We start from the raw sequence: 26987 nt of genomic DNA, 5'->3' as shown, positions 1-26987 counted from the left end.
GCCATCTTCTCCAGGCCGCGGCTCCGCAGGAGGACGCGCTTCGCTGTTACGGAGTTGGAAACCAGTTAAACATTGGCGCTGCTGGAACCTCAAGCCACCTCTTAACGTAGAGGAAGCGGCGAGGTTTCCTCCTGCTCCTCCTCTCGCCGTTCCGGCGGTCGTCCGGCCGCAGACATGGCGCTGGGGGAGGCGGGTGCTTGCGGGCGGCTCTTGCTGTGGCCCCGCGTCATTCTCTTCGGAGACTCCATCACTGAGGTAGCGGCCCTGCAGCAGCGCCCTGCCGCCGCCCTTGGCTGTGGGGTCGCCGGCTTCACACCGTCGTAATACCGGCGGCCCCGCAGCTCCCGCCGGAGCTCCGGAGCCCCGTGAGCATCCCGGTTCCTTGTACCGGAGTACCGTGGTTTTCCGTGGACGCTGCGCCAGCAGCAGCCCGGAGTTACACTGAGCCTGTGCCAAGCACAGGGCTAGACTTAATTTGTACGGAAAACCGAGCTGGATTCAGCGGGAGGGGGTGCGTGTGCCCTGTCGTGAGGCAGCCTGGCCTCCAGCCTCGCCTGGGGCAGGAGGAGCCTGTCGGGCGGATCGCAGTGACTGAGCCCTGTGAGCCGCTCTCCCCAGGGCTCTGACGGCTGCGGCGGCCTGTGGTCTGGCAGCAGTGTAAAAACCCGCTCTGACCTGGCGGGGCTGGCGGGGCTGGGAGCGGGGAGCAGCCTGGCTCTGTGAGGCGTGAAGGAGGCCGGAGAAGTGGGAGCGCAGCCTAAGGTGGTTGTGTCCCTGTTGGATCTCCCGTGAGAGTGTGCCAGGAGCTTTCACACTGATGGTCATTAATGAGATTTAGAGCCTTGTTGCAGAGAAACTTTAAGTTCCCGTGTTAGCAGTGTGGTCTGGTAAAAGTGTAGTTTCTGGTATTGCAGTGGCAGGGGTGTTTCTCAGACAGGGTTACCTGTAGTGGTCCTCACTCCCGCAGCATTGTAACAGGATGGTGCAGCAGTGGGAATAAAGGGAGGGGATTAATTTTTCCACTGCTAGGAGAGATAGGTGTCAGACTGCATTCTGAAGCAGCATGTGGAGAGAGGATAGTTGAATGGAAGCTCGGTGAAAGGATCTTAGAAAAAGGTGTTAAAACCCCAAATCTCATCAGCTGAGATGAAACTGCAGCCTGGCAGCGGTCCGTTTTGATCACTTGCCTCTGATGCCAGTTGTGCGTCTATGTAAAGACCCAGACTGTTGGACCTCTGCAGGGTAGGCAGGGCAGGCTGGGAGGAAGCGCTGCTGCAGAGAAAAGCCTTTGAGGAGTGAAGGAAGATGCTAGTGGTGGGACTGCCTTGCTGGGGAGTGAGCTTTTCCAGTGACGGTCTAACAGTTTTCCTTCCTCTCAGTTCTCCTTCCGGGAAAATGGCTGGGGGACGTATCTTGCTGAGAGACTGGTCAGGTAAGAGGTTAAATTCCAAAAAGTAATGTCTAGTATGCAAGAACGTGTGCACCTTTTCTAAAAGAAAACCAACACAAGTTAATATTTAATGTATATTTATTTATTAACTATTTATTTACTGGAGTGGAACTGCCTTAGTGGTAGGCTGCCCAGTAGTGGTGGAAGTACTCACTGGGTGTTTCCACTCAAAGCTTGAGTGGAAATTACAAAAATCATAGAACAGTTTGGGTTGGAAGCAACATTAAAGCTCACACAGTTCCAACCCCTGCCATGGGAAGGGACACCTTCCTCTAGACCAGGTTGCTCAAAGCCCCGTCCAACCTGGCCTGGAACACTTAAATCCTTAGGGGTTGTCAAGATTGTTGTTCCTGCACTTTCAAGACACAACGTTATAATCCCATTGAAAACTTCTGTGACACCTCATAATTTCTGAGAGGGACGGGAGCAGGTATCCCGGCAGAGTGGTTCAGAACACCCCAGGTTTTGTTCTGGTGTGCAGAGGAGGACTGTTCTTTACGAGACATGTTTCTATTTCAGAAAATGTGATGTTGTGAACCGTGGGCTCTCAGGATACAACACCAGATGGGCTAAATTGATCCTGCCAAGACTGATCGCTAAAAGTGCTGGTGCTGAGAGTACTGTCGCAGTTACTATTTTCTTCGGAGCTAATGACAGTGCTTTGAAAGGTATTGTACCTTCCCTCCCCACCCCTCACCCCCATGGCTCTTAAGACAGTTTTACAGTTCAGCCAGGAAAGCAGAACATCACACAGACTTTCCTGGTGCTTCTCCAGGAACCAGTTACCCTCTCTTTGTTTTTACAGTGGATCGTTTTCAATCATTTTACTTGTATTTAAACCATGCAGTGCCTTCTATTCCTCTCACGAAGGTTTAATATCAAAAGTAAATGTCAAGGTGCTCAAGAATCAGTCGTATATCCATCACCTAAAATTGGAGTTGGGCATCCTGCTGATTTTTCTGCCTTTAAAGCAGGCTCATGAGTTCTGGCAGATGGGTTGAGGTAATGAGGGAATGAATGCGCAGTTGGATTCTTTTAGAGATAAGCATAGCAGCATGCAGAGCTAGTCTAATCAAAATGATAACATCAGCGCACAAAGGACTGACTGCGCATCTATGGGAATTTCCCAAATTTCCTCTGCACCCGAGAGGGGTAAAAATCTTAGGTTTTGTTTCAGTGAGGTTTGAGGTGATTGTGTGATCTAATACTAAGATACGGGGTTGTAAGAGCATCTAAAAATACATATTTTTCTTTGGTTTTTATTTTTCCCTGTGCCTTATTTGTATTAGTTGAAAGTGCTGTGTTTAAAACCTTGATTTGTCTGCTTTGGATGTTGAGGAGCAGTGTTTTCCTGTCACACCTCCTGGTCCAGTGGTTGAGGTGAACTGCACACAAAATGAGTGCCCACATTCATACGCTGTGTACAAAGCACATTGTACTGTGTAATAAACCTGTGAGCAGTTTAATGTCACTAGTGCTCGTGCTCCATCCCCCAATAGATCTGAACCCAAAGCAACACGTTCCTTTGGAGGAGTACACTGCGAACTTGAAGAGCATGATACAGTATCTCAAGTCAGTGGACATTACTGAAGACAGGATTATTTTGATAACGCCACCACCTCTTCAGGAATCAGCTTGGGAAAAGGAGTGCCTTGCCAAAGGTAAGAGTGATGCGGACAGGCAAAATTTCAGCATTTTCCTGGCGGAGTTTAAGTTCCTGATTGCGGGCTGAGAGGTGATTCGCTTCCTGCTTGTGCCAGGTAGCAGTCATGTTCCTTGAGCTGATGGAAAAAAGGACAAGTAGCTGGCTTGCTAAAGAACTTTTAGGTAAGCTTGTGCAGTAACTACAGACTGATCAGTAACATTCTTTTGAAAGTGTTGTTTGAGCTGTTTGTGCATAGAACTGGCAGAAGTGTCTGCCCTTTGAGAATGCAGGTTGTGCTGTGATGTCCTAGACAGACTACATCATGTCCTCGCAGCTCCCAAAATAACCCGAATTATGGAAGAAATTCTGGCATTGTGTGCCTTAGAAAAAATTATAATAGTCACAATATATTTGCCATCTATTTGGATAAGCAGTAATATCCTAGCCAGGTTTATTTTGAATTTACAGCTCCCTCCCCAAAGATACCATAATCTAAGATGCTAATAAAAGTACCTGGGAAGGAAGCAAAAGGTGATTAAATGATTTTTCATTATGATGTTGTTCAAGGTGATTCTAAAAATAGAGACAGAAGAGCACTGCTTACTTCGTGTTAGTCAGCTGGTGGAAATTGCCATAATCCCACTGACTCCAGCAGCGACAGTTTATGCCTCTTGAGAGTGAGTCCTCTTTTGGGACAACTTGTCCATTTCTTGCACATTTATAAAAGACTTGAGTTAGATTCAGGTAAATACAGAGCTGTCACCTTAGTATTTGCGGGTTTTCTCTAACTTAGGTGATATTACATGTCCTGAGCTGTGTGCTCAGTCTAGGTGGTAACATTTTGAAGATGATCCCATGTTTAAACTGTACCAAGTTAGGCTGTGTTGTTGCATGACTTTGCATTTGGGGGCTTTGTTGTGTGGTAGTGGTCACTGTACAAAACAGGTTTTGGACTGTATGGACTTTTCAGTCTTATCCAGCCAGGCAGTTTTTATATTTAACGTAGAAAAAGAGAGAAAGTCCCCCAAAGAGTTACACTCACAAATTGTGTAAGACAGCAGCTGTAGCAGGAGAGATCAGACACGGCCAGTACAGTATATGTGGCAATAGTAGATCCTTGGACAGTGACTGAGGGGCAGGTCAGGCATAGATCAGCCTTTCCTGTGTGTGTGCCCAGCTCTCATTATAGCCTTGGTTTCCAACACATGGACCCGTATTGTCCTCTTGAAATGTTAGGTGAGCACACCATGAATGCTGCTTATCTGGCTCCTAGCTATCAAGTAACACCTCTAAAACGTTGTTAATTCATTTTCATCTTAAACCTATCCTTTTCATGGGGTAGAGAGGGAGGAAACTTGCATTTACAGTGTTGAATCTGCCAGCATCTGTCTGAAAGAGTTTGCTCTCTAGGGATGGAACAAAAGACAGGGTGATCTCAGACCGTGGACCACAAATGGAGTATTGTGGGCACAGTAAGCAGCATTTTTGGATCATCTGCCCTCAACTATTATCCAGGGGAAATGTTGTGGTTATTTTTGGTTTTGTCAGAGATCAGAGCAAAGGAGAGAGAGGTGTGAAACATGAGGGTGATGATGTTCACAGGAACATTCATTCAGGTGTGAAAAGAGGTGCGAAAAGAAGCTCAGCTTCTGAATCCGAATGCTGAGGGAGGTGGAGTCAAAGCCCTTACTAAGGTCAGAGCTGCTCTTCATCATCTGCATAGCCATTAATTTATTGCAGAAAGCAATCGAGTGGTCAAGCATTATCTGGCTTTGCTAGATTTGTATTGATAGTTCCTTGTTGTCCTTCATGTGTTTGGAAATGAATCTCAAGAGGAGGTAACCCCACTATCTTTCCCAGCTCTGAGGTGAGGCTGAGTGATAAACAGGTCCCAGGTCCTTTCTTGTGTTTCTTGAGATTGGATGTCATGTGAACCTTCTTCCAGTCACTGTGGGGCTCCTGTTAGCCGTGAATTTCTGTAGGTGGAAGGCACTGACCTCATGAGTGCAACAGGCAGCTCCTTCACGTCAGTCCCACACACCCAAATGTATCTGGTGTCTCCAGGTTTCCCCTAAGCCATTGCTCCCCGCTGCTGGCTGTCATAAGGCAGGGTGGGATGTGCAGGTCAGGATAAATTGCTAGGTTGCCTTCTTGGTCCCTCAGGATATCCCCATGTTCCTTCTGAGCTTCCTTTGGCCGCTGCTCTTCACTTACAGACCCAGCAGCACATGCGTCTGCAGAGTTGCACATTGAGAGCAGGTGTGCGTGTGCTTCCAAAATGGAAGAGGAGATGAAACAGTCAAGAAGTAATCCTAACAAACAGTGAAGGAAAAGGCAAAGGGAGAATAAGAAATCATCAACTCTGCTAGGATATGTCATCAAACTGGAAAGGGGCAGGAGTGCAGGACCTCACCTGGGGAGGTGAGGCTGCAGCCAACACAGGGAACATGGCAACAAAGGGAGCTCTGCATGGTGGCAGTTGAATGAGCTGAAGAGCCACTCAGTCCCATGTGAGTTAAATCAGGAAGAAAGTTGAAGAAAGGCAGAGGTAGGAAATGTACTGTCTTGGGGAAGGACCAGGGAGGCTGCCAAAGGTATTTTGATGATGAAAACCAATGATGGGAGGAAGGAGATGGCAGTGTGAAGAGATGGGAATCATCATGTGCAAGGACGGAGTAGGAGTAGGAGTTGAAGGTCCCATTAAAAAAAAGTAAAATGAGGTAACTTAATGATATCTTGCCCCAAAGTTTCTCTGGGCTCTGTACAGAACTGCTGGCACTGAGCACGGACTGACCGCCCAGCTTCCAGTTAACTGTGCACACAAAGGTATCGTTTGTGGGTGCTGATCAAGCTTTGGGCATACATGTGAGACTGGTGGAAGGAGATGCTAAATGGTGGATGTTACCCAGGGAGTAGAAGACAAACTTCAAAATAGATTTACATTTCCTTCACCCTATTCCACATGTTAGGTGCAGGTGTATGAAGAGTTTTAAATCTATGCATGGATTCCACCTGAAGCTTGCCAGAAGGTGGAAGATGTGAGCAGCACAGAAACAACCTTTACACTGTGTGCCTGTTGCCTCTCTCATCTCTTACACATCTGTTAACAAGAAACAGGTTTTCAGATGCCTCAAAAGCAAAAGGTGCCCTGAGAGAGACTCACCAAGCTTTAGCTTCCAGCTGCTGAAATCTGCATGCTTTGGATTTGGTTTGCAATTGGTTATATGTGGGCTGGTTTAACAGCATCGTGTGTGCTGCAGAGGACTGAAATCAGGGTGGATCAGACACGACTGCTAAATGTTTTCTTTGTTTCTGATGGATAGGTGACAAATTGAATCGCCACAATGCAACCACCGGGGAGTATGCCCAGGCCTGTGTTCAGGTCGCTAGGGACTGTGGAACTGATGTAGTCGACCTCTGGACACTGATGCAGAACAATCAGGTATGATGTCAAAAAGGCTTTGAAACTGTCACGAATTGTGAAGTGCATTATTTATCTTAGAGGAACTGCTAGTGCTGCATGTTCACGGAAATGGTACAAAAAAGGTCCATATTACACTTTGGGGAAGGGAAAAGATAGTCCAGAAAGCTTCATAGTGAGCTTTGGGAAATAAAGCTTAACACCACCTGGCCAGTATGTTTGCTTAGTGACTGTCCCCTGGGAGCATTACACATACATAACCTTTTCATGGAATCACAGGATGGTTTGGGTTGGAAGGGGGCTAGTTCCAACCCCCTGCCAAGGGCCAGGACACCTTATACTAGACCAGGTTGCTCAAAGCCCTGTTCAGCCTGACCTTGAACACTGCCAGGAATGAGGCAGCCACAACTTCTCTGGGCAACCTGCACGGTGTTGGGGTAGTGTCAGCACAAGGTTAGTTCAGGCTGCACCAGTACCCCGCTGATGCAAGTGACCAGATTCCTGAACTGGTCTGTGACAGGGATTGCAGGCTTCTCCTGTAAGCAGATAACTCCAGTTTGGACACTGAATTTTTCCTCTCACCCACACTCCCTGGTGCAGTTGACTGTTCAGTAGTGCAGTAGACTCAATATTTTGATTGTATCATTAATCCCATGATCTTTTCCTGATGAACAGCAGTGACTTTGGCCATCAGAACATTAATAGGAGCATAGAAAAAAAAAACAGTTCAGCTGGCTCTGATGAACTTAACAGTTACTCAGTGCCTTCTATTTGCAACTAGCATATACACTGATACATGTTTTAACCTTGCCTGCAGGATTTCTCTTCCTATTTGTGTGATGGTCTTCACTTATCACCGAAAGGCAACAGCTTTCTAGCAGCACAACTGTGGCCACGCCTGGAAAAAAAACTGTCAGCTCTTCCTTTCCAGCTTCCATACTGGCGTGACGTGGACCACACACACCCTGAGGCCACTCTTCTGCCAGATGCCCTGCAGTGAGGAGCTGAAGCAGCCTTGCTGGACAAAGCCACTCTGCTTGTGAGCAGCCACTGCCAGGAACACGCCGCAGACATTGCGTGCCTGGGCAAGGGGAGGTGGGGGGGATCCCCTGACAGTGCTCTGCCTTGTCCCCTTCTCTTGGGCTGCGGAGAATAAATGATGAGACCACTGTGGGTGTGTCATGGGGTACCGCGGCGGCATGCTGCATCTGGTATTAGTGTGAACATCTATGGGGGTGAGCAGCTCTTTTCCTTGGCACATTTGGAAGAAAATGAGTCTCTCACAGAGGCTGCCCTGAATTTTAGGAACTGCACTTTGGTTAATACCATCTAGCTTTGAACACCTAGGAGCTGGTAAGAGGCAGTAGCGTGGAGAGTCTTAGGAGTTATTAATGTCAGTTAAGTTTGGATGTAATACAGCAGTGAAAGCAGTTATCTGACATTTAGTGAGGCTTTTGATAAGTGATAGATTGTAGTTCAGAGCAGGGGGGTGTTTAACTTATTTGGCCATCAGCTTCTTTACACCTGCCTCTTGCATATAGGCAGATTGCAAAGCAATCTGATGAGAGTTGTTAGCGCCATATGACTGCCTTTGCTCCATTAAATGACCAGGACAAGTTAGTCAGGACCTACCATCCACTATGCAACAGTGCTACAAACTGCAGCACAAGTACTTTATTTTGCCTGTGCCTGAAGCTAGACCAGAAGCAAGTTTGATCACTTATAGTATTTATGACTATTAGACTGGACTGTCCTGGCTGTAACAAATGCATATAGTAAAGAGTGGCTGGACTAGGCTGGGGCTCCCTGCAGATCTTCCTGCCTCCGAGGTTCTGAACACACTATGCCTGTACTCCAGTCACAGCTTCGGGACTACAGCTCACTCTGGGGCATGGATTGCATGCTCCAAACCTCAATTTTCATGCTTCTGAGCGCCTGCCACTGCCTCATTTTCTTTTGGGGAGTAAAGCCCTCAGTGCCAAGAACACATACGTACAGACTTCCTACCTGTAAGGGCATGTGAGCACACTCACACCTCACCTGAATTTCACCAGCAGGGCTGACCATAATCCACAGGGCTTGTGGTGAAACTGGCTCCATTCCCAGCTGGAAGCAGGGAAGCCCTCCGGGTGCAGAAATAACTGGCTCACAGCTGGCTGCATGCCAGACTCCTAACGCAGGAATTCACTGAAGAATTTAGATCTTTTCTAAAAGGACTGAGCAGAAACAGCTCTTAACTATAGATTTTTTTTAATATAAAAAGCTTTTATTGTATTGGGAATTAAATTAACTCCTCACACGTGGACTTTGCACTGACTCAAAATAAGAAAACCCAAACAACAACAAAACCCCCAAACAAAGTTCAAAACCAGTATATAAAACACAATAGCTACTCAGACAGGAATACCGTAAGGCACACAAGGTTCAAGTATTAGTGTAACAAGTGTCCATGGTGGGAAAGAGAGGGGCTCTCATACCATCCCTTCTGCACTGCAACAGTTACTTCCCCTCATATGTAAATCCACCTCCCCTGTCGCTGAGCACTGGCTTGTAACAGTTCAAATGGTTCTACCCTGTCATGTTTTAGGTCAGTTTTACCCACAGATTACTGTGGGAGAGAACAGATGCAGAACTAAGATGCTGTTTTACTATCAGTTGCTCTGTGGCTCCACTGTGTCAGTCCCTCTGCTACTGAGCTAAAACAACGCTCCCGTGCCAGTCCCGCTCACCTTACAGGTCTCTGGGTGTACCAGAGGACACCGTTAAATTACCTGCTTTGAACATCACATTTTACCCCCTGGGTGGGAATTTGAACTCATGATGTCTCCTCCTTACACTGACCCTGTACGTTTAAGGTTCATTTATTTTTTAATCAAATTCACAATTAAACAAATGCCCCCCCCCCCCGAGTGAATTCCACCATCCTCCATTTACTTTTGCAGTAGGAGCTTCGAAAGGCCCCAGAGGCCCCAGAAATTTGAGGCTCAGCTCTTTGAACATCTCAGCAATAGTGTTATTTCCAAGTAACATCTGGAGAAACACTTCTGCACTGAAACAACTTCTGTAAACAGCTGCCTAGAGCTGCCTATCCACATAAATGATTTCTCCCCTTACACGTCTCCTGCCAGATACCTGCAACACACAAGCGCAGAGTGGGAAACTCCCATGGAAAGCCTTTCTCTGCCATGGAGACAAGACAACCTCACTGCTAGAGACACAAGTTTCATGCTGGAGGGGCATTTCCGTGCAGCACATACGGTTTAACAGTCTCCCTATGCTCCTTTTATTTCTTTAGAGGCTGTATGTGGTAAGATTCTCGATTCCAATTATGCATCATCATTCAATGCTATGAGACCATATTTTTATCTGTCTCGCTACTCCCATTCTGCTCTCAAGCATCTTGTTTAGGCTTTGGCTTACGTGTACCTTAAATTGCTAAATGATCTACTCTACATGGAACATACTGCAGTGTTTTCATCTTGTTTTTAAAAGCCCCTTAATTTTGTCTATCAATCAGTGCTGTCAGACTACAAAATATTAAGTTATAAAAAAGGCTGATATACACAATCCAATATCCAGCAGGATTTGGTTTTGCACCACAGGTCGAAGGAAATGTTAAAGGTCAAGGAAGTAGAAAAACAAATCCAAAAAGCTTCAAATACAAGCCAGTCTGAGTTTGGATTTTCCTTTTTAAAAGATATAAAGCTCTAATAAATGTAATTTAAGGAAGGTCATACACATGACCAGCATCTGCAGTAGGTCACTTCCTTATTTCTCCCACTCCCTCACAAAAATATATATACATATATTTATATTTATATAAATGAAATGGTTTTAGATCCTTATTTTGCAGACACAAGTTGTACATTTGGAAGGCAGCAAGACACTAGCACTCCGTTTCTTTGCTGTCCACCCGGTTCTGACGCTGCAGTTTGAAGGATGAAGCTTTCTCGCTCTTAATGACAGGATGGTCTGTCAAGTCCTCAAAAGATTTGGCGGCTGAGCTACTATTTGGGAAAGGGTCCTTCTCAAACCCGTCCTCATCGATGTGAGAGTCAGTGCTTGGGTCCTCCTGAATGGTGTCCATTCTTTGGTGGTCCTGCTTCGGTGCTGCAGCAACAGCAGGCACAGCCGTGATGGGCTGCAGCGGCTGGTGCCGGCTCGTCGACTGCGCCGCAGGGAAGGGCTTGATGATGCGAACAGAGGCAGAGTCCAGGCTGCTGAGCATCTCCACGTTCTGCAAGACACAAGCAGCCACGTCACCGCATCTAGTCTGGGGTTTGGTTTTTGCCCCATTTTCAAAAGGAATGGGCACTTTCTGAGGAGAGCCTGCACCTCTGTTACAGCAGTTTGAAGTCTACTGCATCCCCCCTGGAGTGAGGAGCCTATTAACTATACCTGTGCTCTATTGTTACACCTGCTGATGGGATTTTCTTGCCTGCATTCAGATATAAAGCCCTAGTTTGACTTATTGCACTCACGACCAGGTATGGGGCACTTAAACTAAGATTACCCTCAGTTATGTCAGAGTAGATGACAAAGGCAATCTACCTCAGTGGTCTTTCACTTCAGTAAGCTTCCCTCAGTGGTTGTGCAAGAGTTCTGCAAGGCTTTATTCCCCTTCCATTACAAAACATTTCTTTAACCAAATGTTTCAGTTATTAATAAGAATTGGGCTGTCAGGATACCCAGAAATCTACGTCAGAAGGTGCCTGGTCCTGGACTGTAATTAAAGTTTATATGGACACTGTTTTGCTCTTCTCCCAGCTCGGTATCTACAAGGATGAGAAGTGTCTCTTGATGGGTCCCTGCACCTCAGCATAAGGAACTGGAAGGCTCCAGCACAACTGGTCACTAGAAGCTGACTCCTGCAAACAGCCACTGCAGCACAGACACCACATTTAGCAGAGATTTTCATGCAGCGGTGCCCCGCTGAGCCTTGTGCTTCACTGACACTTGGCTGGGAACAAGCTGCCTGTGGTTGAAGCTGCTGAGTGATGTGTGCTGAGGGGACCCCATACACAGGCGCTCACAGCAGTGCTCTGCAGAGCGGAGTGGCTTCCTGCCCAGGAGGGAACCGCAGCAAGAGAGCTGCTCTGGCAACAAGGTCACAACACAGCTCTTACGGGAAGGAAGAATCAGAGCCCACCAAGCTGCAGTGCTTGATGTACCAAACGCAGGCTTGGTCAAGAACAGAGTTTCTCCTCAAACTGATTCACCATGGGCAGTGTGAGGCATGAGGCTCCAGGGCTCTCTACTGTCACTTCTGTGATTAATACTCTGCACACACCTTAGGTTCACATTTCCTAACATGCACTGGAGAGCTTTCTGCCAGTTTGTATACAGACAACTTACACTGGGACAAAACAGGGACTTTGTGTTCTCCTCGTACTGTTTGTCCAATTTCTTGTCCTATTGGGAAACAAACAAATGAAAGCAAACCAAAACACACACACAAAATAAGAAAGTTAGTTTCCCAGTTGCAAGGTCTCTGTGCCTCTGTCCCTGCAAGACCACAGCAGTGTGTGTGGCTCTTTTCCCATGCTTTGCCACTATCAGCATCATTAATCAGCATCACAACCCTCTACACCACTATCAGCATCATGCCACATGACCACACTCCCAGTTGCCAGGAGCTCACTCTCTTTATCCATCTACCCAAGCTCAACCAAGACCACTTCCCTCTCTGCATCTCCCCACAAAATGTGGTTGTCTTATTTCTTAGTAGGGCTTTAGAAAACTTGGACTTAAATGGAGGTTACCAGAATTATACTTGGGTAGAATTCCGGAAGCAAAGGAAGAAAGACAGCCTAGGAAAGAATGGGAAGGGCTCCAGTCATGGGAGCACTGGGTCTGGGTTTGCCAGAACCCAGCAGAGTTTAGCAGGAATTTTACCTACTGAAGGAGCAGTAAGTCTTACACATGCCGGATTTCCCCCTGAGGTTTGCTATGAGCTTGCCATCACCTTCTCCCACAGCCATCTCTCATTTCATATACAAAAGGTGCTCTCATACAGCTCAATCCAACAAAGCAGTCATCTCAAAGACAGCTTACTCACCACACAGTGCACAAGGATGCTGAGAGGAATCCAAAACAGTAAGGAGAAGACAAGCACAGAGCCCACAATGTTATCTGCTAGGAACTTCCCTGTGAAATCAGTTCAAATCTGTTAGTTACCTCCCAAATAGTGTTTCATGAACATACAGGTCTATGCCCATTCTGTAGCCCCTGCGCATGGAAGCCAAGCCACAGAACTGTCGGGAGAAGCGCAGGCTGCAGGACTAGGCAGGGATAAACTGTCTACGATTTCCTGAAGTTGTATCCAACATGTTAACAAGAAGAGGTTTTCTCCTCTGTTGCTCTCTGGTGAGAAATGCTGACAGGCTGCAAATACGAGTTGACTGGGAGGAAGCTATACTGAGCTAGCCAAGCTGCCCCTCTTGTGTATGCAAGACACACTGCAAGTCTGTCACCAGTTCTGGTTTTACAGTTGTGTGATAACTACCTGCCTCCACAAACAAAATACATGAACATCAAAGATACATGAAGTGCCTCGACCTGCGTGGGCTAAAGAGCTTTAACAGTTACCTAAGAAAGATTTTTGACCCTGGAACTGAAGACTGAAAGCCCCAAGCCCAGATAATTGCACTGTGCAGCACTGCATTACATACAGTGAGTGCATGCAGTTATTTCATTACACAGCACTGGCTTAAGAACAGGTTTTGTATGGTTCCATTACCGCAGAGCAAGACACTAGGGGCTACACCTGCTGGGACTGCACAGTGCAGATCAAGCCCACGGAGACCGACTTTAAGCTAGTTGGCCTCTAAAAAGATAGCCTATTACTCCCTTTTCTCTACTTGACCTACTCTTAGTATTCAGATAAAAAGCTATCATCATCTTTACAGGCTTGGAAGATGCCTAGAAAATAATGGAGTGGAAAAATGCAAAATAATTCTCCATCCTTTCAGCCTTAAGAGGCACCACCAGCATTGTCAAACTTTAGGCAAAAATGTGTTTATGTACACCAGCAGCACAGCTACTCGCTACCCCTGTGTACAGGTGAATACAACCAGCCAGCCAGCTCCCTCTGAGGCTCTAGAGGGTCATGTCATGACCTGAAAACCCCCCAGAGGATATGGTTACATATCTTACCAAAAGTATTGATGCTGAGTTGGTCTATGAAATCCCAGAACCGTTCAATCACATCCTGTACTTGCTTCTCACATTTGCCCTGCAAAAGTAAACACTTACTTACAAACTAATCTTATGTTCTCTAAGCATTAACTGCTGCTGCATTGGAGACAGGGAGAAGATACAAAGACAGTAATGAAATGAAGACTAGAGAGCAGATCTTGACTTGTGTTCTGAATACAGATTCACTCATGCCCAGCAGCAGCAGTTCATTTTTACTGCCTTCATTTTTGGCAAAACAGTTTCAATTGTGTTGCTGTCTAATACAGACATTTGAAACATGGGAAAAACCGACCCATCCTTGCCCCATGTTAAAGGATGTAAAATGAAGTTTCCGGAGAGGTTTAAGTGCTGGAAACCTCAGCTCCCATTGCCCACTGAGAAGTCTGCAGCTCTCAGGAGCCCAGGGTTACAGACAGACTCCCAGATCTGGCTGTACAGGTTTAACACAGTAGCTCATCAGCCTTTCCTGTTCTGCCAGTGGAAGGGCTGTAGCATGCCCCTGCCCTCCCAGACTGACTTCTGCTAACACCCAGTTTAGCTCTGACCATTGGGGTCTGCAGGCAATGTGACTGTGCAGCTGTGCCATGAAACCAGTCACTGAGCACCAGCAACTCAGTGGTCTCCCTGCCACAGGCTCAATGCTCCCTTCAGATACTGCTAGCCAAATCTTCATGGATTGCTCTCTGACCTGGATTATTCTAGTCAAAATGAATTGGGCTAACATGAATAACTCAAGCAGCAAGTGCTGCTAACCCAGCTGAACTTACAGCAGTACCCATTCACCTCCATCACACAACCTGCTAACTGGCTGAGCCGCACAGAGCAGTGGAAGGGATAATAAGCAATGGCAGAAGGTAACGGCTTCACCTCACACAGGTCTCTGCAGAGCTCACTTCCACCTGCAGCCTCAGACACCCTTTAATATTTACCCTGTGGAGTATCACCCTGCTCAGCAGCTTGTCAAACTTTGGTTTCTTTTTACCAGCACAGTCCTCATCAGAGAGGACTCTAAGCCACCAGCCACAGAAGCACAACATGCAGTGCACCGACATGACGGACAGCTTACGTTGGTGTCACAGAAGCCCACAGTGCAGGGCTTCCCCTTGCGCAGGAACAGGAACTGGTCGTTAGCATCGACGTACGGTACACACCGGTCCTGCTCGTCCCGGCAGCACACCTTGCACGAGTTATCCGTTTCTGCAACAAAGCAGCAAACTCATTCCTTGGATGCACCAAGAGCCACCTGCAACCTGGAATCCCACATGTCCTCTGGCTGACCATGTTCCTGCCCAGCTTCCCCACGGGGAAAGCACAGCTGTGTAAGTTGCGCAATTTCAGGCACTCTGATGACCTGACCAAGCCTGAAACAATCACATGCCTTGTGCAAGATATTAAAGTACACAGTGAGACCAAGCTCTCCACGCTGATAGCCCAACACTGCAGGACTCAACAGACCAGCAGAGGTTCCAAAAATATCCAAAAGGCAGACTGAAGTGTCTCTTGGGCTTTGGGTGCTCTAGGCATTCTTCTCTTTGGCTATGCCTCTATCTCAAACACTGGGGCTCACAGCACTGCTAACGCTTCTACTCCCAGCTGCTTTACCGTATCTAAGAGATGATATAGAGACCAAGTGAGCAGTAAAACTTACTGACAGAAGTATACAACAGGCAGGTTTGCAGTAGCATGGGCCTGGACTTAGGAATCCTGTGCTCTCAGGGCACTGTAACCACTTTGAAATCTTTCTTTAACCACCTGTTGGAGGCCACCACTCCTCTGCCAGATGCCTGGTCCAGAGGTTGTTGGATCTTCTTACAATCCCTCCTGTGCACCTGTGGCAGAGGGGCTGAAAGGTAGGAGAGTCATAGAAATCACAGAACGGTTTGGTTTGGAACGGACCTTATAGATCATCTAGTTCCAGCCTCCCTGCCATGGGTACGGACACCTTCCACTAGACCAGGTTGCTCAAAGCGCCATCCAACCTGGCCTTGAACACTTCCTTTTACTCTCCTTACTTCCTTTAACCCCCTCTCCTTTAACTGAGGTGCCAGACCAGAAGTCTTATCTTCATTACTTCAACCCAGACCACCAGAAGACAGGAAGACACCGACATTCCTTTTCTAAACAGAAAACACTAGCCCTTAAAAAAACAAGCGTTTAAACTTTTTCAGAGACCATAAACTGAGCCCTCCACCAGGCCAGCCCACAGCAAAGCCAGCTCTCTTCAAGGAGCAGAGATGAGAGACACCATTCAGTTCAGTCCCATGTCACCCACCATTGCATGCACATGACCGCAGGTTCTTCTCCCTCTCGCAGAAAGGGACACATTCCCCATCCTTGCACTTCCCCATGTCCACACAGACCGTGTCATCTGGAGCATTCCCTGGAGGGGGGCACTCACTGCTGTTCCCTACAGATGGGGAGGACGGTGTTAGAGTACTTAAGTGTGCAGAATTAAAAAGAAGATAAAGGAAATTCAGACTCATCCCAGTGGGAGGACCCCAATAGCTTGTTCTTGGCTTTCATCTGCTGGCTGCCTGCCAGCTCCTCCGAGAGGCAACAGAAGCTCTGGAGGCTTTGAACAACTCGGGCATTGTGGCAGTCTGGCAACCAAGCAGTAGGTAGCAGGCCCTGGAGGCACCATCAGCAAAGCAGGCACTTGGACTTGACTCCTTGCCTCCAGGAAGGATTATGAGGAGGAAGTAAACAAGAGGGGAAGCACAGCAGAGTTGCAGATCTATAGCAAGATTCAGCTCATTCCTGTCCCGTGCCAGTGGCACACTCCGTTTTGCTTTTTCTTCTTTTAAGGGAAAGAAACAAAAAAGAAAAAAATAAAAATAAGACAGAAAAAAACCCAAGCCAACAATTTTCATGTTCTTCTGGGCATAAATCACCAAGTGCCTCCTGAACTACAATGAAACTCATTATAGGGCAATTGTGTGATGCTTAACTGGTCTCTAAAATTACATGTACCGGATGACTAAAGGGCACCAACTAGTTTGAAAGCAGACTGAACAGGACACTAAGCCTGAAGCATTTGGCTAACTGACATATAGGGGACAGAACCATGTCCTACCAGTGCAAAAAGACTCTCCTTTACAAGTAGCATTTATGGCTTCTTGGCATTTCTTCTGTGCACTTTCAAACTGGCAGCCTTTACAGCAGGGACTGTTCCGATCACTATGGAAAGATCAAAATGAAAGACAGAAGTATTAAGCAGTTATTTAAAGAAGACATACAAGCACAAAGCCAGGGAGAAAGGACAACAGGGGAAAAAAAAGGCTGCTACTTAGAGACTGACTGATTCAAAACCTTTGCCAGTTCTGCCCCTCACACCACCACCTTTCTACACACCCACTCACTCTTCATTTATCAAAGGTAAATAGAAAGTACATCATCATGAGAAACAACATCGGGACCCCTATATTTCTTCAAGGCACTTGGATGCTCTTCTTGTCACTTGCTATGCAGCTTTGGACAAGATCTTCCACTCTTTTTCCCCATGTATATGCCCTCCTTCCATTTGTCCTGAAGGTTCACTCTCGAGATATTCTGCACCTAACGCAAGAAGGCCCTTAGTACAAAAACACTAATTGAAATGGAGGGCATTTCTTGCTCAACAACAGGAGGTGCAGGAGCTCTCTACTGTTACATGGTGCAAAGCTGACCTCTGAAAACAGACTGGACACTGCTTGGTAGCAGGGCTGTGAACACCCTGAAGAGCAAGGAGGAAGACAGAAGGAGGACTCAGTGCCATCAGTGTGCTGTCTGGTCAAGCACATTTTGCAGCAGTCTTGAAAATACCAGAATGTGATCCCAGTTTAAAGCCACCTGGCAATACAAGCAAAAATGGTACTTGCACAGCAAGTTTGCACAGGAAAATTGTGATATTAATTTTTGATGGCCTATGTTTGCTTAATAACAACACCACCACTAATCTTCAAGCCTGCAGCTCTTGACTCTTCTCAGGAAAAGTAACAGAATGCTATAAAACCTCATGTATGGCAACAGTGTGTGCACACAGCAGCCTCTCCCAAAACCCTTTACTGTCTTTAGTTCACATGTTCAGCCTTAAGGCCAGGAAACAGGTCTGTGACACTGCAGGTGGCTTTAGGACCTTCCAGTCCACCCACTGCTCCCTCACATGTTCAGAGAAGATGCAGCGTGTCTCCCCTTACCTGCACTTGGCACCGTCTTTCAGTTTACAGTCTGCAGAGCAGCAGGGATCAGCCTGCTGGTACAAGAGGCCAGGATCGCATTCCTCCCCTTCATCCACCCGGGAGTTCCCGCACACTTTGTTGTTGCGCTCTTTGAAGCACTCCTGGGCCTTGATCTCTATGGTCCTATGGATGGATTTTTTACTGCAGCTTGAGAACATCTAGAGTCATGACGGGAAAGAGCAGCACTGAGGAGGGTACCTTTATGTCAACAAGTAGCATCTAAGACAGCTTCAGCGTCCTTATGCCTCCCAATCCTGGTGTCTCAGAAAGTAGTAATTCCTTCTACACTGCCAATTTGGTACCTTGGAAACATTTTAAGATGGGAAAGAAATGGATGGTTCCATGAAGGACGCTGCTGCATTACAATGCAGAGGCACCCACAGGCTCTGGGTCACAGAACAAACTCCAGCTCTCCCACAGCTTCAGGAGCACAAGCAGCCACCCCAAGACAGGCTGTGAAGGTGTAGCAACGGGGAGAGGCTGCGCTGCCCCTCAGCAGCAGGGCTCGGCGTGAACCACAAGTCAGACTAGGCTGCAGACTAATCATTCCCTTGGTTGGATAATCTTGGTTTCTCTTCTGCAGAACAGGTATGATGCAGAGCAGCCACACTGCCAGTGTGAGCTTCTGCAACTGGTGAGCACCATAGCAGTGGAGTGTGGCAAGGTCTCTCCAACAAGAATAGCTATGGACCACCCAAACACTATTTGGTACTGAAGGTACTGTATTTGACCTGCTGATGACTCGCTTTCAGCAGCATATGGCCACAGCTAATTACAAATAACTAATTAAAAAAGCACCTGGAGGTGCTATGAGCTCCAGTGAAACTCCAGATCCAAAGATGAGTTACCTTGCAGAGAACCCAACAGCATGCAAGTATGCTTTTTTCTGACAGCTAATCTATTACATTCCTAATGGTTTCAAGATACAGGAATTATTAACTAAACAAATTTTCCATGCAAAGGGTCACTGACCATAGCAGAAGCTTTTATGTGGAAGCAAAACTATGCAACTATACCTTGTTATTTTCATGATCTCCACTGACAGCAATTGGATACATAACGTATTTCCCTCCCTGGTCTTCAGTGGGGGCACATTCTGGCAAACTGTCAGGATCATGCTCTGCTCCAAAGTTATGCCCGAGTTCATGCGTCGTTACCAGGTCAGCCTCCTTTGAATGTGAAACAAGCAATGTTGAAAACAATTAGTCTGAGCAGGACAGGGCAGAAGATTCCACCTACTTCCAAGGCACCAGCAATTCTAAAATGCACTGAGATGGAAAAGGTTTTCTCTATGAATATTGTTGGTTTGGGTTTTTTTTTTAGAAATTGGGAACTGAAGGCAAGCAAACTTATGGTCCATTTCCAAAGGCAAGTTCCAGGACTAGATCTGAGTACTAAACCAATGTTAAAGTCAAAATGCTGTTCTAGAATAACAACTCATCTTGTTTTCAATGCAATGCAGGTAATTAAAATATAAAAATTTGCTTTTAAATAGCTGGAAGGCATAAAAAGTCGGAAAAAAACCCCAACTAATCCAAACAAACACCAGCTACTAGGATTAGTCAATCTCTTGTTTAACATATCTTGCCATTAGAACTACTTCTTCTAAAAGGGTGATGACATTAGGAGTGCTGAATAAGCTCTTCTATTGCATGATTACTCTGAAAAGACACCCACAAATGTGGCCCAGCAGGGATGGATTTCCAACATCATTTATGCAAGACAGGACTTGGTGTGCTGAGGATCCCAAAGCAGCTCTGCCTTGCCGCACACGTCCTGACAGCACCGTGACCAGCAGATGGTGTAAGTTCACAAGGTGGCAACCACCAGCAAGACCAGCACAGAACTAAGAGTTAAGCACAAGGAAACAGAGCAGCGCAGGAGAAAGAAGCAGGTCTGATGAACTAACCCTCATTTCAGCTGTTGAGCAGGCACAGGAAGGACCAAGCACTACAACAAGCAGCACCAGTGTTCCCATACAGGCACAGCTAATGCGAGAGGCAGAGACAGGAGAGCTGCCCGGAGATCACTCCTGTGCTTTGTTGTGTTTAATTTGGGGGCAGGTTTTTTCTTCTTTTAAGCCTAAGTGTACACCAAGCAGCATTTCCCCTGTGAAACCAATCCATAACAGTCCTGCTGCCTCATCCCAAGCTTTGTGTCTGCCACTGGGAAGACAGCAAACTCAATTTCTTTTGTAATCCAAAGCAGCCAGCTTGGATATCGAACAACAAATGCAAATAGCATGGCAACAGCTAGAGCTCTTTGTCAACATCCCTCTAACACAAAGCTTCACTGTCTTCTTTTTTCCTAGCTTCTTGACAGCTTCTGTGCCAAGTTTTAGCCCACACATTAATCATGAATTCCCTTTATAATCAGGCTACAGAAGAACACAGCTGAGAAGGCAGCAGAAGTGAGCAAAAGAGAAATGTGCCCAACTGCAAAGATAAGGTAGATGCAAATATGGCCACTGCTCTGGTATCTTTACAAGTGAAACAAAGCTCAAATTCAGGCCATTTTGTATTTACTATCTCATCAACTATGAAAAAATAAAAAATCCAGACAGCACCAATTAGGCTTAGTATATACCCTGTTACACTGTTATCCGCTCTACTTTCACAGAACACACAAAAATCAGGTAGAAGAATTTCATTAAAAGGCTCAAACTAAACCTCCTACTTTGCCTGTACTACTTTCACTGCTTTACCTTGCAAATGGAACAGACCAAGAGTACACAATCATCAGCCTGCATGTTGTAGCTGAAAGTAACAGCAGATATGTGAGCTTGTTCTTATTTAAGTCAGAAGACTAATTTTATGCTTACTGTGAGGCTACTTGTTCTATAATTCTGCTTGTCCTGTATGAGGGGTTGGTTTGGTTTTTGTTGTTTGGGCTTTGTTTCTAGTTTGTTTGGTTTTTATAAAGCAAAATTCATTTAAATTCATCTTTAGATATCAAAATCATGTTTATATCTGGACAACTACAGCTCCTATTAGACACAAGCGAAGTTTCCTCATTCCTGTCCTGCCATGAATTCAATCTTCAGTTCCATTCAGTCCTGACTCCCCTTGTCAGCAAGAATCAAAATTGCGATTTTGGGTTTGTGACTTGCCCCTTGTCCCTGCCTCAATTGGAAAGCCAGCATCTTGGTCCCAAGAGAGCACAGAAACCCTGTCACAATCCTATGGCATACATCAGCACACACATACATACACCAAATAGTGACACTCTGCAGAGAAGGATACTTTCCTACCTTTGTGAGGATGGTCTTGCCATAGTTCTTGGTGCTGGTTAAGCCACTGTTCAGATAGATGTCCTTCTTTGCAATTTGACTGTAATAAGCTATAGACGTGAGAAATAAATGAAAATTGAGAGTTTTCTTGGTTTTGAGGCATGTTTGGTGGAGAGAGGGATCCTTGTTCAGGGACATGAACAACTTCACTGTTCTCACAAGCTCACCTGTGAGACCCTGCGTCTTGCCAGTTTCTGGAGTGGGCACTCTTTCAAGCAGAGCACAAACAGCTCATGTATTGTAGTAAAGGCAAAAACATAAGAAAATTCCAAGGCATCTGCCATTCCAGAACTACTGCAAGACACACCTACACAAAGTAGCCCTTGGTCTAGGGTTTGTTCTAGCCAGCTTGTTCACACCAGACAGTTTAGTGACTTTTACCCTTCCCTCCTTTATTTTTCCAGCTCTAGCCAAGAAAATGGCCATCTATTCTACCTAACAACCAACTACCTTAGAGTTTGGCTTGTTCAGCCCAGAAAAGAGAAGGCTCCAGGGAGACCTTAAAGCAGCCTCCATTACCTAAAAGGGGCCTACAAGAAAGCTGGAGAGGAACTTTTTACATGTGCCTGTAGTGACAGGACAAAGGGGAATGGCTTTAAACTGATACAGGGGAGATTTAGATGAGATATTAGGAAGAAATTATTTCCTGTGAGGGTGGTGAGGCGCTGGCACAGGCTGCCCAGAGAAGCTGTGGCTGCCCCACCCCTGGCAGCGTTCAAGGCCAGGTTGGACGAGGCTTTGAGTAACCTGGTCTAGTGGAAAGTGGTCCTGCCCATGGCACAGGGGGTGGAACCAGATGATCTTTCAGGCCTCTTCCAACCCAAACTGGTTTATGATTCTATGGCTAGAGTCTAGGCAAATAACTCATTGTGATCCTTGAGAGAAGAAGATTAAACACAAATCACAAAAATTAGCTTTCAACCCAAAACTGAGACAGAAGAAAAAGCAGCCTTGCCTTTAGGACAAATGCCACCATGGCTGTTAGGTCTGGGAGAGCCAACATAAGCCAGTCCAAGAGTTCCCATGTCAAAATCTTGATACGTGAAGAGATGAGCAAGACACACATGAGCTGCTTTCTCAGCAATATCAAAGCTAAATTGCTTCAAAGAGAAGAAAAAAAATAATCAGATCTTTGTAAGACGATTTATGGTGCACATTACAAGTCTATAGACAAGAACATTTATCTAATGAGCCAGACAAGCACCTTCTAGATCTGGTTAAGTCAGAAAACAGCAGCTGTGTAGCTGTCCTACAGAGCTGTAGAAAACTAAATGAATACCCAAGTACACTGGCACATTCATTTATGCAACTTGTCTACTCATTTCCCCTTTTCACAGAGAGGGGAAAACCAAGTACAGTAATTTGATGAAGGTCACAAGGCAACCAGTCTCAGAGCCAGACATATCAAGACTGCCTTACTGACTCAGGCCACATGTTAAGAATACTAATTGGTGTGTGCTCCGTAATTATGCAGTGGAGGCCTTTACCACAGGCTACAGGGCACGTCAGCTACTTTGAGTAACATGTACATGTCCTGCAAAGGAAGTAGAGGAGTTTCCTCTGTTACTACAGAGCAGCTGTAGGAATGAGTAATTCTCTGTAAGGGGCACACTTTTTCAAGGGTTACAACCTACCTCTAGCAGCATTTTCACATCCCAGGCATCTTTCTTATCATCTGGGTAACTTTTTGCCATATTGTAATGCTTTTCTCCAGGTTTTACAAGATTGGGCTCATTATGGATGATAATCTACATTTCAAAAAGGGCAATAACAACATCGATGAATTTGGGTCAATTTTATAGCTACAGAAAAGTTTTCAATGTAATCTTAAATGTCTCAATACATCTGCAAGGAGAAAAATTCAGACTCAGCATGCTTCTAATGTTAACTTTTCAGTCTCTGCTAGTTAAGACACACCAGCTACAATCATTAGGGCAATATCAACAGTTTTCACTGTAACATTCTGCTTTAAGATGCATGTCACTCTATGAAAAGAACCAAATGCAACCAGGACTTACATCTAGAGTATAAATAATTCCAAACTCTTCCTAGCTAAGCAAAATGTATTTTAAATAACTGCTACTTTCCCAGTAATACGGAATTAGTGCATTATGTTCTTTCCCCCTCCCCAGCTGACTCTCCTTCCTTGTTCCTGCAGACCCCTTCCCAGCAAACAGGCAGCTATCTTGTACCATTAGTCTCCATGTCTCACATCACAGCTCTTGCAGTGCTCTAGCTGATGGATTCCTCTTGTTTTTAATGCCCTTTCCCAGATTTCAGAAGCAATCACATACATAGAAGTCACTACATCCCCCAAGTCCACCCTATACCAGTCTCCATGCTATCATGGTATCATGATGCCTAAGGGAGTCATTAAAGCTATTCAGGCAGGATTTGTGCTTCTTCATCTGTGTTTTATTCAACTCAGGCTTTGTAAGCTAAGCACTAGCCATAGACACAAACATCATATACATGCATATAAGTACATCTGACATGACAATGAACAAGAATTGCTCATATTCAGGGAAGAAAAAGAGGCAACTTTGAATTGAGATTAAATATAGAAATACTCTCTCTGCAAACTCCCATCTCAAACGCTGCAAGGAACTGAAAATGAGCATGCTGTGTCATCACTAACACCACCACTGGCAAGATGAGATTTCAGAGTGCTCCTGGCTGGAGTTAAGAGTTTAGGATTTGATCATTTTTGCTCTAATCCAGATAAAATAATCAGAAACCCTGGTATCTAAACCATGTTCTTATTCTCTAAATTGGAAGCCCGTTGCATGAGTCAGTGACTACCTGCTCTATCTGTATGCCGTACCCATTGAAGGCTCCATTGTCCCAGGAAGTGTTTCGGTAGATGTCATCTACTCTGTCTATCAATTCAATCTATGTAGGAAAGAAAAACAAGTTACTTAGTTCTGAGCTTTCATGTAATAAAGTTCAAGACACTCAGAAAAACAGCAACATACTCATCTAGAAACACTCACTTCAAATTAAAATTGAACCTCATAGAACAGAACAGACACACTGACTGATCCAAAACCAACAGCACTTGGATCCAGAGATTATTATCAAATATCCCTGAAAATTTTTCACCCTTAAAAAAAAAAACCACAAAAAAGCAGTACAAAGTTCCCCATTTATCACTTTCATCTGTGTAGTGGAAAAGCAATAATATTAAGAACAAGACATCTTAGAAAACGCTTTGTTCAGATACTAGTTTTCCAGGTTTCTCTGAGGGGGAAGGGCAGGAGGGAGTTGTTTTTACTGCTTTGTTTTAGCACAATGCTTAACTAGTTTAACTGACCCTTGAGGCTTGCTTCCCTCTCCCAGCCAAAACCCTATTATTTTCCTCATTATGGTTCAAGCGCAGGTTACAGAAAGTCTCTCAGCAATGTTCACTATCAATACGTCCCTTTTCAAGCTGTTCTCATCCTCTTAAAAACCACCTCCTCCTACACATAAACCACCAAACTTGCTCAGAATAAGAAGTGACATTCAGAGTCATTTGAAAATAGTTTATGCTTTAGTTTTCCAATCACTGTGTTGTTAGCAGTCCACATGTACCCAGGAACCACAACAGTAGGTTAGCCTCATCCATGTGTCAGATGCTGAGATAACAGCATCTCTGCAAACACACCAATTGTTACCCGGAGAGCGTAAACATTTCTGGGGACAGAAAGGTCAAAAAGCAGTAAAGGTGTAATACAGTGGTTAGCATTTCAAGAAGTCAGGCCCAGAAAGAGACTCTTGACAAACAAAAGTGGCTTCATCTGTTTTTTAATCCAGTCCCTAGACAAATACACTCTACTCCTGCTGAAAGGCTGTGGGCAGGTGTTCTGTTCCACAAAACTTGTCAGGCAGACAACCCCATTGTACTGGTTTTGGCTGGGTTACTTGGTAACCAGCACACATGATGGAGCCCTGCTTTCCTAAGGATGGCTAAACACCTGCCTGGTAATGGGAAGCTGTGAATTAATTCCTTATTTTGCTTTGCTGTATGCACATCTTTTGCTTTACCTATTAAACTGTTTCTCGCAGCCCTCAAATTATCTCACCTTTACCCTTCTGATTCTGTCCCATGGGAAGGAGTGAACTAGTGCCTGGGTGGGGCTGAGCTGCCCACTAGGGTTAAGCCACAACACCCATGTACAACCAAATTGTTTACCACACCTGCTCCCATTTTTATTGTTCTGCATAGAGGATCTTGGAAGAATTTTGAAGGAAAATAATAACAGTAAAAAAATCTATACATGCTGGAACTTAAAGATGCTCAGATTGTTTGTTTCAATTGTTTTGATTTCAAAATCCAGGAGGATCGAAAGTTCTGACCGGAAGAAGAAAATAGCATAGCCACAAGAACTACATGAAGAGGAAGTGCTTGCAAGTGAATGTTGAAGACTAACTGCAGTATCACCATTACAAAACATTTTTAAAGTACGATTCCCAGATAAAAAGCACACACAGCCATGAAATGCAAATACGTCATGTTGGACAAAAGTAGTACAAGCTGTATGCTAGTATAATGACTGAAGTGCTATGTTTTCCTGCATTTATTCCAGCAAATTGTAACACAGTACACTGACTTACCAAATAGTTGATAGTAGTACTCTCTTCCCCACGGCCCATATACTTGAAAAAACGATGATCCGCCACTACCAGCATCTTGCACGTGTTTTTGGAGGTCTCTGGAATGGCTCTTTTCTCCCGATGGATGCTTGCTAACATAAACATTTTAAATAAAATTAAATAAACATTCTAAAACTGCCACTGCTGTGTTTATACCCTTGCTTAAAACATGAATGCAAGTTTAGGTGTGGTTTTGGGGAGAGAACAGGGATGTTTAGTTTTGGGGTTTATTTTTTGGTTTTGCTTTGTATTTGTTGATTTGTTTTGGAGTTTCAAATATACATATTCTTAATTTTTTTTCTTCATAACAGCCCTCAAACTTATTGTAAAGAAAGAACTATATCATAGCGAGTTACTCAGCAGATTTCTCTATAGAGCAACACAGATTATTGCCCAGGTTTTGATCTTACTTGCTGACACAGCCAGAATTCAAGCACTTGTTTCAAAGATGCTGCTCTCCCAAGGTATGGACTCTCACCTTCATTTTGTTTCCTGTCTTCCAGTCCTTTTGGCAGCAGTTCTTCTTCGTTCAGCTTTAAATAACCACACACTTTGGGAGACTGCAGTCTTGAGAAGTCTTTAATATCTTCAGATCTGTAGACAAGCAGTCTTTCATCTTGCACATTATCTATAAATCTCCACAGTGGCTGACAGCACAAGAACAGAAATGCAACCAATTCAGAACACAATGAATGCATGTAAGTAAAAGTAAGTGCATGTAAGTAAAAAAAATAACATGTAAGCACCATTGAATCTCCACAGCTTTATGTGTACACACACACAAATGCATTGGACTATGATAATCTCACCCACAGCAATAAGTCTATTAATCATAGAATCATTGGGTAACGGTTGGACTTGATGATCCTAAAGGTCTTTTCTAACATAGTTGATACTGTGATTCTAAGTTGAGGAGGCATCTCAGGCTCCTCCACTCTCTCCATAACAATATGGAGATGGGCACAGCCAGGGAGGAGATGATCATGCTAACAAACACACTGACCAGAAGCACAGGAGCTGGCAGACAATGGACAATATCTAAGGGCACAGAGAATATAGTCTTTACACCAGAAGGCAATCTCTTCAACATTCAAAGCTACACAAGTCACAGCAGTGAAAACTTCTCCAAAACC

General features: G+C 45.2%; 2 protein-coding genes across 3 annotated transcripts in view; one reads left to right on the top strand and one right to left on the bottom strand.

Moving 5' to 3' along the window:
• The first annotated feature begins 133 nt into the window (after nucleotides 1–133).
• Nucleotides 134–7703, top strand: IAH1 (isoamyl acetate hydrolyzing esterase 1 (putative)). Its single transcript, XM_057431862.1, has 6 exons — nucleotides 134–255; nucleotides 1380–1432; nucleotides 1970–2118; nucleotides 2950–3111; nucleotides 6419–6537; nucleotides 7334–7703. Exons 1-6 carry the CDS (start codon nucleotides 175–177, stop codon nucleotides 7514–7516), a joined length of 747 nt encoding a protein of 248 aa, XP_057287845.1. The 5' UTR covers nucleotides 134–174; the 3' UTR covers nucleotides 7517–7703.
• Nucleotides 7704–9429: 1726 nt separating this feature from the next.
• The window catches only part of ADAM17 (ADAM metallopeptidase domain 17), a 34845-nt gene continuing 17287 nt past the window's right edge, over nucleotides 9430–26987 (bottom strand). For both annotated transcript variants that reach the window (XM_057431858.1, XM_057431857.1), the window contains exons 5-19: nucleotides 26333–26501; nucleotides 25816–25946; nucleotides 24022–24111; nucleotides 22854–22967; nucleotides 22175–22319; nucleotides 21181–21269; nucleotides 18947–19099; nucleotides 17889–18088; nucleotides 16787–16890; nucleotides 15986–16120; nucleotides 14780–14910; nucleotides 13672–13750; nucleotides 12575–12663; nucleotides 11872–11928; nucleotides 9430–10753 (exon numbers count right to left, since the gene is read on the bottom strand). In XM_057431858.1, coding sequence (XP_057287841.1) covers nucleotides 10403–10753; nucleotides 11872–11928; nucleotides 12575–12663; nucleotides 13672–13750; nucleotides 14780–14910; nucleotides 15986–16120; nucleotides 16787–16890; nucleotides 17889–18088; nucleotides 18947–19099; nucleotides 21181–21269; nucleotides 22175–22319; nucleotides 22854–22967; nucleotides 24022–24111; nucleotides 25816–25946; nucleotides 26333–26501 — 2037 coding nt within the window. In that variant the 3' untranslated portion in view covers nucleotides 9430–10402. The remainder of the gene's footprint in view (nucleotides 10754–11871; nucleotides 11929–12574; nucleotides 12664–13671; nucleotides 13751–14779; nucleotides 14911–15985; nucleotides 16121–16786; nucleotides 16891–17888; nucleotides 18089–18946; nucleotides 19100–21180; nucleotides 21270–22174; nucleotides 22320–22853; nucleotides 22968–24021; nucleotides 24112–25815; nucleotides 25947–26332; nucleotides 26502–26987) is intronic.

Source organism: Pezoporus wallicus, unplaced genomic scaffold (assembly GCF_028554395.1).
Source record: "Pezoporus wallicus isolate ANWC-B61680 ecotype Strahan unplaced genomic scaffold, APGP_CSIRO_Pwel_v1 contig_161, whole genome shotgun sequence".
In the NCBI taxonomy this organism is placed as follows: Eukaryota; Metazoa; Chordata; class Aves; order Psittaciformes; family Psittacidae; genus Pezoporus; species Pezoporus wallicus.
The sequence above is the reverse complement of the archived record's forward strand: the minus strand, read 5'-3'. Positions and strand labels throughout refer to the sequence as shown.

Coding starts and splice junctions, on each gene's coding strand:
- IAH1 (XM_057431862.1), top strand. CDS start 175: ATGGCGCTGGGGGAGGCGGGTGCTTGCGGGCGGCTCTTGCTGTGGCCC. Junction 1,433..1,969: donor CTTGCTGAGAGACTGGTCAG/GTAAGAGGTTAA, acceptor TTTCTATTTCAG/AAAATGTGATGTTGTGAACC. Junction 2,119..2,949: donor TAATGACAGTGCTTTGAAAG/GTATTGTACCTT, acceptor ATCCCCCAATAG/ATCTGAACCCAAAGCAACAC.